Source organism: Macaca nemestrina, chromosome 1, assembly GCF_043159975.1.
Source record: "Macaca nemestrina isolate mMacNem1 chromosome 1, mMacNem.hap1, whole genome shotgun sequence".
Taxonomy (NCBI): domain Eukaryota; kingdom Metazoa; phylum Chordata; class Mammalia; order Primates; family Cercopithecidae; genus Macaca; species Macaca nemestrina.
Window position 1 is genome coordinate 125,225,509 of NC_092125.1, and position 19,453 is coordinate 125,244,961.

The window sequence follows — 19,453 nt, forward strand, 5'->3', positions numbered from 1 at the left end:
AACCATTGTGGAAGACAGTGTGGTGATTCCTCAAGGATCTAGAACCAGAAATACCATTTGACCCAGCAATCCCATTACTGGTTATATATTCAAAGGATCATAAATTATTCTACTGTAAAGACGTGCACACGTATGTTTATTGCAGCACTATTCATGATAGCAAAGACTTGGAACCAACCCAAATGCCCATCAGTGATACACTAGATAAAGAAAATGTGGCACATATACACCATGGAATACTATGCAGCCATAAAAAAAGGATGAGTTCATGGCCTTTGTAGGGACATGGATGAAGCTGGAAGCCATCATTCTCAGCAAACTAACACAGGAACAGAAATCCAAACACCACACGTACTCACTTGTAACTGGGAGCTGAACAATGAGAACACATGGACACAGGGAGGGGAACATCACACACTGGGGCCTGTTGGAAGTGGGGGCCTAGGGGAGGGATAGTATTAGGAGAAATACCTAATGTAGATGACGGGTTGATGGGTGCAGCAAACCACCATGGCACATGTATACCTATGTAACAAACCTGCACGTTCTGCACATGTATCCCAGAACTTAAAGTATACTTTTTAGAAAGCAGGCAAAAACAAAAGAAAACAAAAAGAATGTACAACCGAGACCTAATATTTTAGGCTTGCAATGACAAATATTTTACTATTTAGTCTTTATAGGAAAAGTTTTCCAACTACTGCTTTATAGCAAAAAATAATATTGTAGATGTGGAATTTATTGATACAGCAGAGGGTTTTTTAGTAACTGATAAGACTTAAGCAAGATAAATACGATTTTCACCGATATGTGGTATGCATGCTAATATAGCTTTTTTCCCAAGCATCTTAATATGATTGTTTATATTACTCCACACACCTCTCAACAAAAATCTTAATACCTATTTTTCCCCTTATATCCTCCATATCAATTAATAGTATCACCTTCCCAACTCCCCACTGCCCCATCCTGTGTTCCAAGCTAGAAACACTGGGGTTATCCTTTATACTACCATTTCCCTCACCTTCCAGATGCAGGTGGTCACTGGTCAGTTTTGTTAAGGCATTAACAGATTATCTTGCCTCCATTTCCTTGGTCACTTCCTTCACCAGATCCTCCTTGCAGTCAACGGGTCTCTCTGGCTGTGGTCTTAGCCCCTCAATAGAGGTAATACATGAAGGAGAATGTATCAACAAACTGTACAGTCTTTTGAGTGACAATATGTGCTAGGTATTTGATCCGTGTAAAATTACTTCATTTGAATTCTGTGATGATAGAGTTAATATGAACAATAATATTTTGTTATTTTTTTTATATCCAGGTTATGAAAACCAGGCTGGCTGTAGGCAAAACTGGGCAATACTCCGGAATATATGATTGTGCCAAGAAGATTTTGAAACATGAAGGCTTGGGAGCTTTTTACAAAGGTTATATTCCCAATTTATTAGGTATCATACCTTATGCAGGCATAGATCTTGCTGTGTATGAGGTGAGTTTATAGAAATCTTTTGAATCTGAAAATGCAGTTAAATAGCTCTTGTTAGAATTGGACTTTATGTGAAGTAGACATATACCATAAAACAGTTTGTGACCAGAAGTAAATTCAAGTATATGTTATTTGAACTTTCAAGTAACTTGAGTGTGAATGTACATAGGGCCACTTTTGTATTAGATTTTCTTGGGAATTGCTTTTATTAATGAAGAGTAGATCCAAAGTTAGGTATAGTTGTTCACCTTAAAAGGTGGTTATAGAGATTGTTTTCAGGGAAGACAAAGCAAATAAATTCCTTTGTTTTGGATTTGCAAAAATCTGACACTAAGCCAAGTGATTAACGTGACTAACGTGAGTAATACAGTTTCATTTCTTGTACTGAAGAATACAAATCTTGGATCAACCCTGTAATCTAAATCATTTAATAATTTATGAATCTCACAAACATTTATTGAGCACACACTATACAAACCTCTGGGTTAGACACTGGATCTGGGGATTCAAAGGACTCAGTGTGTGCCTTGAAGAAACTGAAGGTCTGGTGGGGGAGACAAACAACTAAAACCTAGTGTGGTTAGCTGTGCTGTGGTAGACATGAGCCAGGGTGAATGTTAGGATGGGACCTAAGCTACAGCATAGAGGAAGAGTGTAATGTGTAATGAAAAGAAGACTGGACTTTTTTTTTAAGAGCTTTATTGAGATTTACTTCATATTCCTTACATTTCACTTATTTGAAGTATACAAGCAAATCATTTTTGGCCTCTTACATATTTTTTTTTTTTTTGAGACAGAGTCTCACTCTGTTGCCCAGGCTGAAGTGCAATGGCATGATCTCGGCTCACTGCAAGCTCCGCCTCCCAGGTTCACACCATTCTCCTGCCTCAGCTTCCCCAGTAGCTGGGACTACAGGCGCCTACCACCACGCCCAGCCAGTTTTTTGTACTTTTAGTAGAGATGGAGTTTCACCACGTTAGCCAGGATGGTCTCAATCTCCTGACTTCGCGATCCGCCCGGCTTGGCCTCCCAAAGTGCTGGGATTACAGGCGTGAGCCACCGCACCTGGCTTCTTACATAATTTTTAAAAATTATGATAAAATATAAAATTTTACCATTTTACTCATTGTAAGTATACAATTCGGTGGCATTAATTGCATTCACAATATTGTGCAACCATCAACACTATCTGTTTCCAAATCCTTTTCCTCACTCCAAACAGAAACACCTTAAGCTTTAAGCAATAACTTCCTACCCTCCTTAACTCAAACCCTTGATAACCTCTAATCAGGTTTCTATGTCTAGGAATTCACCCATTCAAGATATCTTATAAGTAGAATCACACAGTATTTTTCTTTTTGTGTGTGATTTATTACTCTCAGCATAATGTCTTTAAGGTTTGTTCATGTTGTAGCATGTATCAGAGCCCTTCATTTCTTTTCATGGCTGAGTAATATTCCGTTATGTGTATATACCACATTTTGTTTAGTCCTTCATCTGTTGAAGAACATTTGGATTGTTTCTACTTTTTCAATATTGTGAATCATGCTGCAGTGAACATTGGCATCTGTGTATCTGTTCGAGTCTATGCCTTCAATTCCTTTGGGTATATATCTTGGAATGGAATTTCTGAGTCATGTGGTCATTCTGTGTTTAGCTTTTAGGAACTATCAGACTGTTTTCTACAGTGGCGGCACCATTTACATTCTCACCAGCAACGTACAAAGGTTCCAGTTTTTCCACACCCTTATTAACACTTAATTTCCATTTTAAAAAAGCTTATTTTTATTGTAGCCATCCTCTTAGATGTGAGGTGGTATCATGGTTTAGGACTTTACTTCTTGTGCTGAGTTTTAAAAAAAATTATGATTAAAAACACATAACATAAAGTTTACAGTTTTAACCATTTTTAGATATATGGTACAGTAAGTATTAGCTATTTGTGGTTTGTTGTGCAACAGATCTGTAGAATTTTTTCACCTAGCAAAACTTAAACTCTATAGTCATTAAACAACAGCTCCCAATTTCCCCTTCACCCCAGCGCCGTGTAACCTACTTTCTCATTTTATGAGTTTGACTACATTAAATACCTTGTATAAGTGAAATCATGTGATATTTCTGTTTCTGTGACTGGCTTATTTCACGTAACATAATTTCCTCAAGATTCATCCATGTGATAGCAATAGCATATGACAGGATTTTTTTTTGTTTTTGAGGTTGAATAATATTTCATTGGGTATATATATATCACACTTTCTTTATCTGTTGATGGACATTTGGGTTGTTTCTACATCTTGGCTATTGTGAATAGTGCTGCAGTGAACATGGTTGTGCAAATATTTCTTCAAGATACTGTTTTCGTTTCTTTTTGACATATACTCAGAAGTGGAATTTCTGGGTCAGATGGTAATTCTATTTTTAAGTTTTTGAGGAATCTCCATGTCATTTCCCACAGTGACTAGACCTTTTTGTTTTTTAACATTTCTATCAGTGTACACCAAGATTCCAATTTGTCCACGTCTTCCCCAGTACCATTAAGTGGGGTTGTGAAGTCTCCTACTATTACTGTGTTGCTGTTTATTCCTCCCTTCAGTTCTATAAATGTTTGCTTCATATATGTAGGAATTTAATATTTGGTCCATATATAGTTATAATTATTATTTCTTCCTGGTAACGTGACCCATTTATCATGATGTCATGTCCTTCTTTGTCTCTTGTGATAGTTTGTCTTAAAGTCTATTTTGTCAGATGTAATTATGGCCACTCTGCTCTCTTTGGGTTCCCGTTTTTATGGAATATCTTTTTCCATCCTTTCACTTTCAGCTTATGTGTGTCCTTAGATCTAAAGTGAGTCTCATATATAAGGTATAGTTGATTCTGTATGTGTTATTCACTCAGCAATTTGTATCTTTTAATTGGGGGATTTAATCCATTTACATTTAAAGCAGTTAGTGATAGGGAAGGACTTACTGTTGTCATTTGGCTAGCTGCCTTTTGTCTTTGTCCTGTAGCTTTTTTGTCTTTCCTTTCCTCTCTTCCTGGCTTCTTTTGTGTTTTGTTGATTTTTTTTTTTTTTTTTGTAGTGGTATGTTTTGATTCCCTTCTCATTTCCCTTTGTGTGCATTCTATAGATGCTATTTTTGTGGTTACCATTGCAACTACATAAAACATACTAAAGTTATAGCAACTTATTTTAAACTGTTTACAACTTAACTTCAGTGGTATAGAAAACTGTTTCTTTACATCTTTCACCTCCTCCCCACCAACTTTATGTCTTTTGATATTATATATCCTTAACATAGATTTATAGTTACTTTTTTTGCTTTTCTTCTTTAAATTCTGTTTAAATTTTGTTTTTGAAATAGATTTTAAAGTTATTTTTATACCTTCATTACAACACTATAGAATTTTATGATATTCTAAATATTGACCTTTACCATAGAGTTTCATGTTTTCATATGGTTTTGTGTTGTTATTTATCATCCTTTTGTTTCTCCTTTTAGCCTTTCTTGTAGGGCTGGTCTAGTCGTGATAAGCTATATCAGCTTTTGTTTGTCAGGGACAGTCTTAATTTCTCCTTTTTTGAAGGACAGTTTTGCCCATACAGTATTTTTGTTCGGCAGTTTTTTTAAGTTTCAAAACATAGAATATAACATTCCATTTCCTTCTAACCTGCAAGATTTCGCTTGACAAATGCACTCAATGGATTTTTTAATCCATTGAGATAATTTTTTAATCCTGTAGGATTTAAAATTTTTAGTCTTACAGGATTAAAAAAATTAAACTAGTTATATAACAATTAACATGTATTTTATACTTAAAATAGCTTATGTTTAAAAAGTTGATTATCATATATATTTTATGCAGTTTCTCCTAATTATTGCCTTCTAATGAAATACAGAGATCTAGAGTAATAGGGGATAAAGTATGGCCTTTTGATCAGCATGCCTGGTTCTGAGTCCTTCTTTAAAAACTCTGGGCCTGGTGTGGTGGCTCATGCCTATAGTCTCCACACTTTGGGGGGCCAAGGCGGGCGGATCACCTGAGAGGTCAGGAGTTTGAGATCAGCCTGGCCAACATGGTGAAACCCCGTCTCTACTAACAGTACAAAAATTAGCTGGGCGTGGTGGTGGACGCCTGTAATCCAAGCTACTCAGGAGGCTGAGGCAGAAGAATCGCTTGAACCTAGGAGGCAGAGGTTGCAGTGAGCTGAGATTGGGTCACTGCACTACAGCCTGGGTGAAAAGAGTGAGACTCCATCTCAAAAAAACAAACAAAGCCGGGCGCGGTGGCTCAAGCCTGTAATCCCAGCACTTTGGGAGGCCAAGACGGGCGGATCACAAGGTCAGGAGATCGAGACCATCCTGGCTAACATGGTGAAACCCCGTCTCTACTAAAAATACAAAAAAAACTAGCCGGGCGAGGTGGCGGGTGCCTGTAGTCCCAGCTACTCCGGAGGCTGAGGCAGGAGAATGGCGTGAACCCGGGAGGCGGAGCTTGCAGTGAGCTGAGACCCGGCCACTGCACTCCAGCCTGGGTGACAGAGCGAGACTCCGTCTCAAAAAAAAAAAAAAAAAAAAAAAAAAACAAAGAAAAACTCCACTGAGATGAATTTTCCTCATTTCAGAATAAATCAGAATAAAATCAGAATAATAGATTTATGTCAGAGTTTTTGTAAGGCCCAAATGAAATATATGTAAAGTGTAAAATGAGATACAATTAGTAGAATTATATTGTTTTATTAATACTCACCATAAGAGGTGTTCTTTAGATCCTGCAGCGTTTGGTACGCAGTTCACGTTTGTTTAGAAGAAGGTGAGTAACCAGTGCAAAGCTCATGTGTTCTGCATCCCTAGTGGCCTCCCACCTCTCCACAGAGCCGCTGCCTCCTACAGTGCCTGCAGCTTCTACCAGTGCGTGGCCCCGTGCTGCAGAAATGGGGCCTGTCATGAGGCTGAGAATAACTGTGAAAATGTTTGCATTGAGTGAAGTTGTAGAGTTCGTTAATTATTTTTCTTCTTTATTTCTCTGGCAGCTCTTGAAGTCCTATTGGCTGGATAATTTTGCAAAAGACTCTGTGAACCCTGGAGTCATGGTGTTGCTGGGATGCGGTGCCTTATCCAGCACCTGTGGTCAGCTGGCCAGCTACCCATTGGCTTTGGTGAGAACTCGCATGCAGGCTCAAGGTGAATTTTTGATTACAGAACCACACCGATAAAAGTGCTGCACCAGTAATATGCTTTTAGAACTCCAAGTTCTACTCAAATGCAGAGTGTAGTTTTAAGATGGCATTTCTCAACCATTTTTTCATTATTGCCTCCTTAAGGAATCTTCTCAGAAATTCTTTTTCTGAATACTCCCTCGTCATGAAATTTTTATGTGACTGAAGCATTGCATATGTACTGTGTGCATACATATGCCTTATACATAAACAGAGTAAGATTTTTTTGACTGTGTTACATGCACGTTTTAAGATTATAAGCTTTGGTATCTGATGGATTTGGGTTCATATCCTTGCCTCAGACTTCTTGGGGTTTTTAATGGGAATGAAAATTGTACAGTGTTGTAAGAATTACCAACAATATAAATAAAGCATCTTGGGTTTGTTAAATTCTTGGTAAACGGTGGCTGGAATCAGTTTTTAGTGTTGTGTGGACCCTACAAGTTTTGATCTGTGATTCCTCCTCACTGTGACACTGTCTCCATGGTTGGCTTTGATTACACTGTACCGTCCTGGTTGTTCTGCCAGCCCATTGATAACTGCTACCATTTGCTCACTTTTATTGCTATCCCAACTCTATTAAAGTATGCATTCAAATGCCTTTCTTTTCTCTTTGATGTTTTCCCTGGTCAGTCTTATCCATTGTTTTCTTAAGTAGTACACCTTGGGCATCTACAGCTCCATTCCCAACCTCCCTTCCAAGTGCCAGCCACAGCAACCCCAGCCAAGCAGTCAGTCATTAATTGGCAAATACTCCCTGAGCCATTGTCCTATTCTAGACACTGACAGATGCTTGGGGTAGAGCAGTCAACAAGTCAGATGTGGCCCCACCAGTGTAGAGTAGAGAAGACGTATATCCAGCAAGTAAATAACCTGTTTAAACCAACTCCCCTTTTGTTAGGGGAGCACAGAGCAAGCAGCTATAACCTAACTTGGGAGCTGCAGAATGCTGTCAGTGAAGCTGAGACTAGAAAGATGAGTGGGCACAGGCCAGTGGAGTGGGAGCAGAAAACATTCCAGCTGAGGGAAAGCATGTGTGAAGACACTGAGGCAGGCACCAACATGGTGTATTGGAGGAGCTGAGAGACAGTCATGGCTGTAGAGAAAAACACAAAGTAGTGAACTACACGTTTCTTATGTATTCTCTCATTTCACCATCATAACCATCTTGGGGATGGGAATACTACTCTTATCCCCGTGTTTCAGATGAGCAGCTGGGGCAGAGAGAAATTAAGTAACTCCCACAAGATTATACCTGTGGTAAATAGTGGGACTGGAAATCAGACACATGCAGTCTGATTCCAACCCTCTTGTCTGCCAGCTCCGATCCAGACCTTTGCATGGCTGATATGGCTGATAGATTGTCTGTGGCTGATAGATTGTCATTTCTGACCTCAAAGTCTGATCATTTTACATCTGTTCAGACATCTTTGCAACCTTTCAGTATCAGTTCCAAAGTTCTTAGTGGGAATTTCAAAGCCTTTAATAATCTGGCCCCATTTTATTCACTATCTGTGTAATAACCACATATGACAATCAGCTGCATCTCCATAGCACATGGTGCTCCTCCCGTTGTCTTGGTTGTGCCAGCAACACTGGATTTCGCTTTCTCTTGTTGCTTGTTGAGGTCATTTCCAAGGCCCAGGTCCTTGTGCTTTCCCCAAGCTTCCCAGAGCTTCTTCCATACTCCCCTTACATCCTGAGATTTAACTGTTCTCTCTTCAGCGCTTGTCTGGTAAGAAGGAGACAGCAGCAGTGTGGGGTGGTGGAAAGTATACCAGCTTTGGAGTCAGACCATTGGATCTCAGCCCCAACATTTTCTACTTAGGATTTTTAGGACAAATTTCTCCATCTTTCTAAGCCTCCAATTGCTCACTTATAAAATTGATATAATATTTATCTTGCAGGATTGGTATGGAAGGTAATTAACCCAGTCTTTAGAACATAGTAATTAATAAATAACTATTATTACCATCATTTTTATAGTTAGGACACGCACTGTTAGGTGCTATACAAAGAGGATCATAAAAGGGATATTGTCTTGGGCTCCTTGGAATAAATGTTATCCTTTTACCGTATTCTAGAATATCATTCTGAATCATAATTGTTTGTTGTAATAATAATGAAACATGCTTGAATATTAAATTACTCTCTTCTTTTATTATTTTTTAGCCATGTTAGAAGGCTCCCCACAGCTGAACATGGTTGGCCTCTTTCGACGAATCATTTCCAAAGAAGGAATTCCAGGACTTTACAGAGGCATCACCCCAAACTTCATGAAGGTGCTACCTGCTGTAGGCATCAGTTATGTGGTTTATGAAAATATGAAGCAAACTTTAGGAGTAACCCAGAAATGATGTTGCATTTTTTGCTTTAGCGTGATAATTGAAACTTTCAACAATCCTTGGAGTGACTTTTTCTCCTCGAATTGAAACAAGTCTATGGCAAAAGAAGCTGCATTTTTTTCACAAAAGGGAAGACGATAACAATGGTCACTTCAAACTTTTGGGCTCAATTATATGTACACAGAAATGTTAAAAATCATAGTTTTAATGTGTTTTGAAAAGGCCACACAATTATACTTTGTCTTTTCTTAATAATCCTGCAAATCTCTGCCCTGAATCCGAAATCTGAAAATGTACTTGCTTGAACAAAATTTGTTTTGTGTGGTAGAGTTATAAATCATTAATCTTTATTTTGGGTGGTTCATGTTTATGCCAGTTCCTTTATACTTAAATGTCTTGTTTTATATATTTTGAATGTCTTTATGGATTTCTTTAAATTTCCTTGTAAAAGAACCATTAATAGAAAATCATTACATTTAAAATATACCTTACAGCAAAAGCATCCAAAGAAGTGTAGGGTTTATGTCCTTATTTTTCTCTCAGCTGAATAGGAGTGAACACAGTGGTAGAATTTCTAAAGAGAAGTGATGAAATTATATTTATTTCAGTGGGCACTTTTCCATTTTATATGTACCGTTATTTGGTTCCTGGAGTTATACACTAATTTTCAGTGTATTACTGTTAAATTATCAACACAAGACAACTTATTTGAAAGATTCTGTTTATTCTACCATTGCTTTGAAAAGCAGCAAGAAATGAAATCCTTTGACTTATATCAGCTTCTGAAGAGCATCTTTGTTTTCCTTTGTCCTTTGTTTCCTACATTTTGAATCAGATTCCATTTTAGTCAGGAAGACTTCTTGGGACCGATCTTAGTAACCTGAAATTTCTTTTTTAATTGCATGAAGTGGGTTGATCGTGAGCAAATGACGTGCTTATTTCTCCCTCATTGTTGAATATCTTTGAACTTGCTGTTCTCAATTTGGGCAGCGCAAAGGTGAGAGATACATATTAATAGTAGTATGTATTACTCTTATACATTAGATACCTATTTTTAAATGAAAGGCCCAATTTGTAAACATATGCATTCATATTTTCTCTTGCCCCAAATTTTAGGAACATGTTATGATATAGGAGACTTAATTTATAATAATGAGAGCATTTTTTTTAAATTTTACTAAAACCATTTTTGTAGTCAACTCTCTTATTTGTGTGATTGGAACATAGAAAAATATTTACTAGTTGAAGTTATTATCAGTTTTTAATTTAGTTCTTAAACTCATTTGACTTCTAATAATTTCTGTTATAAATTGCCAGCATTTTAATGAAAATCTAATGATGTAATAGGCATTTTCTTTATTTGAACCTACCTCTTTTATTTTCTGAACCAAAGAGAAAGATGGACTGGTGTTTGTGAAACATTTTTTAAGATGTAATTTCATTTATATTAGTTATGTTTGATAAATATCTTAGTATTTTTATAATATGATAAGCCTGGGATTCTATTTTAAGGGTTATTTGTACTTTTGAGTAATATATAAAGTGACAATATTAAGGTACATGATCAGCTCTTTCTAATTTTACTGATAAAAATTATGGAAATGAATAATTTTGCTAACTTTTGAAATTTCAAACTTCTGGAAGATATGAAAATATTCATTGTTCATTATGAATTTAAATTGTTCCCTATTTAACATTTGTAAGGTATGAATGTGATTTGTCTGTACATCTTGTATCTTTTCCAAAAAATAATTCTGTATCTTTTGGATAAAAGCCAAGAGTTGAAGATAGTATATTTCTGGCAGTACTGAATATTTACTTACAGTTTCTATCAAAAATATATATTTGTTTCTAAAATTACTTGTTTACCAGTTTTTATTATTTCAGAGAAAATTCTTAAGTCTCAGTTTCCTAATTAAAAAAAAATTGTAAATAAAGCAAAAAGTGTGTCCTACAGCTTAGCTGGCTTAGATGTTTGGCACCAGTTTGAATCATGCTTTTTACATCTGGCTCCATGTAGTCTTTCCAAACATTTTGGCCCTTCCCGAGCAGCCTTTGTAGATATTGTCTGTATGATGCATTTTGACACAAGATGATATTTTTTGTGATATCAAAATTCCACATTTACCAACTAGAGTTACAGCCCTGGGGTTCCCAGTACCAAGGGGGACCCAGAGCTACAGGATTGGCCTGGCTCATCTTGCCGTGGAGTATCAGTTTGTCTTAAAATTGTGGGGAAAAAATTCTAAGTTGAATTCACTGGTAAGTAATTTTTTAAAATTTTATAATGCAGATTACAAATGCAAAATTTGACTTAAAAATTAAAACATAAGACTGCAGAGAAATTCTGCATTTCAACTCCAGTACTACCCAGACTTCAGAAATAACTTATCAGTTATTTCTGTAAGCTTCTCGCTTACCTGAATACCTGACAGGTAAGATGGCTGTAGCCGACACTGGCAGTTCCCTGCCCACATACCTGTCCCTATCCACAGCTGCAGAGGGCAGCTCTGTGTGCAATTGCCAGCATCTGCTCCTCTGTTCTCAGGGAACCTTTGTTAGAAAAATGCTGCCATATTTGTTTCTTGCCTATTAGTCTTGTCTCCTAGTCAAGAGAATAAATTTATGCAAGCAGAGATTGTACTTTACAGTGTTTTGACTTTGAGCTTGACATTAGGTTGCATTTGTAAAAGTGTGGCATGGCTTCCTCATCGCCCAATAGGAACTTTGCCAGCCCTTTTGTTCTTGTGGAATGTCCTTTTTTGAGAAGAGCACCAAAAGAGTAACAATATTATGGAGGGAGCAACCCTCCTTTGCCATATCCTCTCACTGGGAGACACGTGGAGCAGTCTGAAGTCATTTAGGCCACTCTCTGGGAGAGCACATCCTATGATGTTCTCCCAGCCCAGCCCCTTCCACTGTGCTCAAGTTCAAGCTGACCAGCTCTCTGATCACAGTGTAAATGAAGATGATTGTCAGTGGGCCCCAGAGCCCTATACCCAGACACTCAGCCACAGCCACTAACCCCAGGCCACTTCAGCATTTATTTACCAGCATTCACTCACTCATTTGTTCTTGCAGTGAGCATTTATTAGGCACCTGTTATGGCTTGGCTTTATCCCCATCCAAATCTCATTTTGCATTGTAACTCCCACAATTCCCACATATCGTGGGAGGAACTGGTGGGAGGTGAATGAATTATGGGGGTGGGTCTTTCCTGCACTGTTCTCATGATAGTGATTGAGTCTCATGAGATCTGATGGTTTTAAAAACAGGAGTTTCCCTGCACAAACTCTCTCTTTTCCTGCTGCCATCCATGTAAGATGTGACTTGCTCCTCCTTGCCTTCCACCATGATTATGAGGCTTCCCCAGCTACATGGAACGTAAGTCCAATTACACCTTTTTTTGTAAATTGCTCAGTCTTGGGTATGTCTTTATCAGCAATGTGAAAATGGACTAATACACTAAATTGGTAACCGTAGAATGGGGCGTTGCTGAAAAGATACCTGAAACTGTGGAAGTAACTTTGGAACTGGGTAACAGGCAGAGATTGGAACAGATTGGAGGGCTCAGAAGAAGGCAAGAAAATGTGGGAAAGTTTTGAACTTCCTAGACACTTGTTGAATGGCTTTGCCCAAAATACCGATAGCAATATGAACAATCAAATCCAGGCTGAGGTGATTTAGAATGGAGATGAGGAACTTCTTGGGAACTGGAGCAAAGGTGACTCTTGTTATGTTTTAGCAAACAGATTGGGGGCATTTTTCCCCTGCCCTAGAGATTTGTGGAACTTTGAACTTGAGAGAGAATTTAGGGTATCTGGCAAAGAAATTTCTAAGCAGCAAAGCCTTCAAGAGGTGACTTGGGTACTGTTAAAGGCATTCAGTTTTATAAGGGAAGCAGAGCATAAAAGTTTGGAAAATTTATAGTCTGACTATGAGACAGAAAAGAAAAACCCATTTTCTGGGGAGAAATTCAAACTGGCTGTAGAAATTTGCATAGGTAGCAAGGAGCAGTTAATGTTAATCCCCAAGACCATGGAGAAAATGTCTCCAGGCCATGTCAGAGACTTTCATGGTAGCCCCTCCCATCACAGCCCGGGAGGCCCAGGAGCAAAAAGTGGTTTTGTGAGCCAGGTCCAGGGTCCCTGTGCTGTGTGCAGCCTAGGGACTTGGTGCCCTGTGTCCTAGCTGTGGCTGAAGAGAGTCAATGTACAGCTTGGGCTGTGGCTTCAGAGGGTGGAATCCCAAACCTTGGCAGCTTCCATGTGGTGTCGAGCCTGTGGGTGCAAAGATGTCAAGCACTGAGGTTTGAGAACCTTCACTTAGATTTCAGAAGATGTATGGAAACACCTGGATGCCCAGGCAAGAGTTTGCTGGAGGGGCTGGACCCTCATGGAGAACCTCTGCTAGGGTGGTGTAGAAGGGAAATGTGGGATTGGAGCCCCCGCACAAAGTCCCTACTAGGGCACTGCCCAGTGGAGCTGTGAGAAGAGGGCCACCATCCTCCAGACCCCAGAATGGTAGATCCACAGACAACTTGCACTGTGTACCTGCAAAAGCTGCAGACACTCAACACCAGCCCATGAAAGCAACCGGGAGAAAGGCTGTACCCTGCAAAGCCACAGGGGCAAAGCTACCCAAGATCAAGGGAACCCACCTCTTGCATCAGTGTAACCTGGATGTGAGACCTGGAGTCAAAGGAGATCATTTTGGAGCTTTAAAATTTGACTACCCTGCTGGATTTCAGACTTGCATGGGCTCTGTACCTCCTTGTTTTTGGCCAATTTCTCCCATTTGGAATGACTGTATTTACCCAATACCTGTACCCCCACTGTATCTAGGAAGTAACTGCTTGATTTTGATTTTACAGGCTCATAGGTGGAAGGGACTTGCTTTGTCTCATATGAGACTTTGGACTGTGGACTTTTGGGTTAATGATGAAATGAGTTAAGACTTTGGGGTACTGTTGGAGGCATGATTGGTTTTGAAATGTGAGGACTGAGATTTGGAGTGCCAGGGTGGAATGACATGGTTTGGCTGTGTCCCCACCAAAATCTCAACTTGAATTTTATCTCCCAGAATTCCCATATGTTGTGGGAGGTACTCAGGGAGAGGTAATTGAATCATGGGAGCTGGTCTTTCCTATGCTATTCTCGTGACAGTGAATAAGTCTCATGAGATCTGATGGGTTTATCAAGGGTTTCCACTTTTGATTCTTCCTCATTTTCTCTTGCCACTGCCATGTAAGAAGTGCCTTTCACCTCCCACCATGATTTTGAGGCCTCCTCTGCTACGTGGAACTGTACGTCCAATGAAACCTCTTTTTCTTCCCCATCTCAGGTATGTCTATGGGCTCAAAAATGGACTAATACGGCACCCAATGTGGACTGAGGTCACAACATGGAACAAAAGACTCAGTACTTCTTGTCTAGTGGGGAGAGACAGATGATAAACTATTAATAAGTAAAATATGTAGTGTGTCAGGTGGTGCTAAGTGCAGAAGGGAGAGCTGGGGCTGTGACCAGGACTGCAGTTTTAGAGAGAGAGATAGAGAAGGCCTTATTGAGGAGGTGCTGTTTGAAGGTGGTGCAGGAATGTGCTATACTGAGTCTGGGAAGAGCATCCAAGCAGCAGAGGGAAGCAGGTGCAGTAGCCGCAGGAGGGAGGAACCTGCAGGAGGCCCGTGTGGCTGCAGGGGAGGAAGCCCAGGGAGGCAGCAATCCAGGAAGCAGAGGGGACTGTGAGGGAGCCACATCATCATGCATTTCTCTATTTCTTGCTTTCTAGTGCTGCGATAGCAGCAGTTTCTTGAGGGTGCTCCCTAAATAAGATTCAAATGTCTCTTTTCAGGGGGTGGAGGACACTTGGGGTAGTATCATTGGAAATGATGGAAAATGCCTCAGTTTCTGGGAAGATTCATGTCCATCACAGGCAGAATAGCTTACTGCTACCTGGACACGTGGCCCATTCCCTAAGTAGCATGTCTATTGGCTTCTGTGTGCCTCTCCTCCTCCAGGGAGAATTGTAATTTTTAAAAAGAGAATTAACTTAGAAACCTTAAAATCTTTCTAGATATTTTCCAAGAATTACAGAGGATTTTAATCTTAGCAAACTAACAAGGCTACCACTATCCTCACTTCCTTCTCCGATCACCCTCTACCTGCGCAGGGTTGGTTTATTTGTTTTTAATATACACAAGTTTGACAATGTTGGAAACAATCCTTTTATTGGATTTTTTGTTTTGTGTTCATTGATGCTGTCCTGTTTTAAATTAACTTCCACAAAGTCAAGATAACCACAGCAAACAAGTGATTTGTATTTTGTTACCCCGGAAAGACAGACTGGTTTGTCCAGGGATTTTAAAGCTTTCTAGAGTACCCTTCGAACCTAAGCTTATCACAGACTCCCTGTTTTCCCTAGTCAGCGTGAGTTTACGCTCATCTCATTACACTGGTTCCACCGCACAATCTCAGCCACGGGCTCAGGAGGAAGTGGCCTGAATCCCAGCACCTGTAATCAGTGCCTTCTGTAGCTATGCGTCACCCAGCCAGTCTTTGCCATACTGCTGGGGGGCCCCACATTAATCTTAGTGCAGCAAATGGGATGGTAAAAATGTGGTATTTCTTTATTTTATTTAAATCAACTGAAGTCCAGCTCCTTAACCACTCAGTGTTGTGCCAATGATCTAGGATGTTGGCCCCTTTGGACACTGGCCATGGTCTACACCACTCACGGCTGAGGCACCCTTTGTTCTAGCCTGCATGGTCCCTTGTTTCCAGCAGTTGTGCCATGCTTGGGATGGCAGCAGTTGGGAAGACATGGAGCATCTGTGTCTGGGGTCTGGCCTTTTCATTCTGAAAAGGTGACGAGCAGAATGTGGATCTCCCTTAGCCTTGGGACCCACTAACCTTTGTCTTCTTCCAAACCTCTGACCCACCTCTTTTTCTCTCTGCTCTTAAAATTATCCCTCTCCTTTTCCCTCTGAGGCCCCTGTCATCCTCTCTCTGCTTCAGTGTTTGCAAAAGACAGAAGAGCCTTTGATCAAAAGTGACTTCTGATTTCTACTTTAAAAAATCACAAAGGGGAGGAAATGCTAAAGGCCTGACTCCTGCCCTGAAATGAGACAAAAGGGAAAATATAGGGAAATAAATACAAATTAGTATTTTACGCTGTTGTCCTGCTACAGGCTGTCAAATTGCCTCCTGTGTCCTGGTACTCTGTCTCAGGAGTAAGCCTTGTGCCTTACAGCAGTACGCTCTGCACATAAAAGGAGATGATTGTTTTGTTTGTTTTAACATAAACAGATTATTATACCTATTGAATCTCCAAGTTCCCACACTATATTGATATGTGGCAATGCAGTTTCACAACCAGACAGTTCAATAAATGGTGTCCAGGTTGAAGGGTCAACTATGTAATTAAAATTCAACACTTTTCAATGGCCTGGGGAGGAGATGGGAAGTATGGGAGAGGGTACAATTAGTTGGAATGCTGAAAAGAATGATAAGGTAAGACTCCCTCTCTGCAGGGAGTCTAGAGCTGTTTCTAAATCTCTTTTGTTTTTGGATGTGTTCGTGAATATGAGTGCAAGCTCTCAGAAGACGAGGCTGATAAAGTTGCAAGTGTAGAATTAGAGGTGAAACTGATGAGTCGGGTGCTTGAGTTTCTAAGTAGAAGAATCTGGTGGAATTCTTCTACCAGAAGATGAGGAACATGGTTTAAAGCCCATCCTTTAGTGATCTTTGTTTTTGTCCTGATTTTATTCCCTTCCTGCTTTACTCTTTGTAAAGATGTTCCCCCTTAAGATATATGGGGAAATGTTCTATAAGGTAATAAAGCTATATTAAGGTGAACAAAAAGCAAATGAATGAAGACTTTTGCTGGAGTTTGGAAAGTTAGCTATTTTATATGTATTTTTTTTTGACTAGCAGAAATGTATGACTATTATTTTAGGGAATTCCAACCAGAGATTGTGGGAGACTTTCTTTACTTTGCCAAGACTTAATAATTCACTTACTCTTTTTATAAGGCAGTGAGAGACATTCATTGGTCAAATGGGTTGTTCAACAATATTCTTTCTATTTTATTCACATAGCATTAACTAATAATCTTTCTATTTTATTCATGGTACCATTAACATCATCAACACTTTATTGAGTATAATTGGATTTATTATAATTGATCACAATAAACTGCACATGTTTAAATTATATAATTTCACAAGTTTTGACATATGTATATACTCATGAACACAAGATGGTGAACATACCAGTTTCTGAGTACATTAGGAAACCACCGATTGCTTTTTTTTGGGGGGGGCGGAAGGGGGATGGAATCTCGCCCTGTTTCCCAGGCTGGAGTGCAGTGGTGCGATCTTGGCTCACTGCAACCTCGGCCTCCCGGGTTCAAGTGATTCTTCTGTCTCAGCCTCCTGAGTAGCTGGGACTACAGGAGCATGCCACCATGCACGGCTAATTTTTGTATTTTTAGTAGAGACAGGGTTTCACCATATTGGCCAGGCTGGTCTCGAACTCCTGACCTCGTGATCCGCCTGCCTCAGCCTCCCAAAGTGCTGGGATTACAGGTGTGAGCCACTGTGCCCTGCCTGATTGCTTTCTTTCTATCACTGTAGATTCATTTGTATTTTGTAGAATTTTATGTAAATGTCTAGCTTTTCACTCTGCAAAGTTAATCAGAGTTATCTGTGTTGTTGCATGTCTCGATAATTCATTCTTTGTTTTGCAGAGTAGAATTCTCTTGTAGGAATATTCCACAGTATGAGGCAAGGCCCTACAGAGAAACTCTATATAGAAAGGGTCTCCATGGGACCGGGTGCAGTGGCTCACGCCTGTAATCCCAGCACTTTGGGAGGCCGAGGTGGGCAGATCACAAGGTCAGGAGATGGAGACCATCCTGGCCAACATGGTGAAACCCATTTCTACTAAAAATACAAAAATTAGCTGGAAATGGTGGCACACACCTGTAATCCCAGCTACTGGGAGGCTGAGGCATGACAGTCACTTGAACCCAGGAGGTGGAGGTTGCAGTGAGCTGAGATCGCGCCACTGCACTCCAGCTTGGATGACACAGTGAGACTCCATTTCAAAAATTAAAAATAAAATAAAATAAAAAAAGAAAGGGTTTCCATGGAACACTTGATCCCTCATTGGCAGAAGAGGTCAAGGAAAAACACCAATGTGAAACAAGGGCAAAAGGTGAAAGAAAATTAAAAGGCAGTTAATAACTTCAGGAAAAATTAAAAGGCTCTAATATAAAAGAAATGTGGCAGGGCATGGTGGCTCACGCCTATATAATCCCAGCACTTTGAGAAGCTTAAGTGGGCAGATTGCTTGAGGCTAGGAGTTTGAGACCAGCCTGGGCAACATGGTGAAACCCCATCTGTACAAAAAATAAAAAATTAGCTGGGCATGGTGGCCTGTGCTTGTAGTCCCAGCTATTGAGCAGAGGGCAGCTAAGGTGGGAGGATTGCTTGAGCCTGGGAGGTCAGGCTGCAGTGAGCTGTGATTGTGCTGCTGCACTCCAGCCTGGGCAACAGACTGAGACCCTGTCAAAAAAAAAAAAGAAAGAAAGAAAGAAAGAAAAAACAAAAAAGAAATATAATTATAGTGAATACTAGCTCGGCAGTGAAAAATACTGCAAAGTCACATCATCAATGTGCTTTCAAAATAAAATGGTAAGCCTAAATATAGCTATAGAAGAATGTAAACGAGGAAGCAACAAATGTAATCACAAGCTGAGCAGTAGGAGAGAGGACGTGGGGCAAAAAGGGAAGGGTAAGGAAGGTGGGGGTGTGTAAGCCTCTTGCTTACCTGGGTACCTGACAGGTGAGATGGCTGTAGCAGACACTGGCAGTTCCCTGCCAACACACCTGTCCCTGACCATGGCTGCACAAGGCAGCTCTGTGTGCAATTGCCAGCATCTGCATTGGGGTTCCTCTTGATGCTGGAGCTCAGTTGCTGCCCATGTGACAGGAGCAGCTCTAAACTAGTGGTTGTGAGCTCTGTTTCGCACTGGCTCCCATTTCTACGCTGGGTCTGGCGCAGGTGCCTATGGTGGCAGCTGGTTTGATGATGTGCCCTTTACTGGTGGCCTTCCCCTCATCTTACTTTCGCATCTTGTCCTCGAATCGTCCATTTCAGGGTCTGCCTCTGAAAGAACCCAAACTAAGGCAGTCAGTCCACCACAGACAGACATGGAAATAGCAGCAGAGCATTTTATTTAGAGATTATGGAGGAAAACACCAAAAGAAGCAACTAACAGAACTACAGGAAGGGGTGGAAGAAGAGACCATGCTTTTAAATATATGCACGGCATGTACTACTTTAATATAATTAAAAACAATCACTTAAAACATAAAGCAAACTGTAACAGTATAAC

The 19,453-nt window shown here is 40.0% G+C and overlaps 1 protein-coding gene across 2 annotated transcripts in view; it reads left to right on the top strand.

Moving 5' to 3' along the window:
- Positions 1-10,912, top strand: part of LOC105489210 (mitochondrial adenyl nucleotide antiporter SLC25A24) — a 53,084-nt gene extending 42,172 nt beyond the window's left edge. For both annotated transcript variants that reach the window (XM_011753903.3, XM_011753904.3), the window contains exons 8-10: positions 1,322-1,489; positions 6,522-6,672; positions 8,880-10,912. In XM_011753903.3, the coding sequence (XP_011752205.1) occupies positions 1,322-1,489; positions 6,522-6,672; positions 8,880-9,064 (504 nt within the window). In that variant the 3' untranslated portion in view covers positions 9,065-10,912. The remainder of the gene's footprint in view (positions 1-1,321; positions 1,490-6,521; positions 6,673-8,879) is intronic.
- The last annotated feature ends 8,541 nt before the right edge of the window (positions 10,913-19,453 follow it).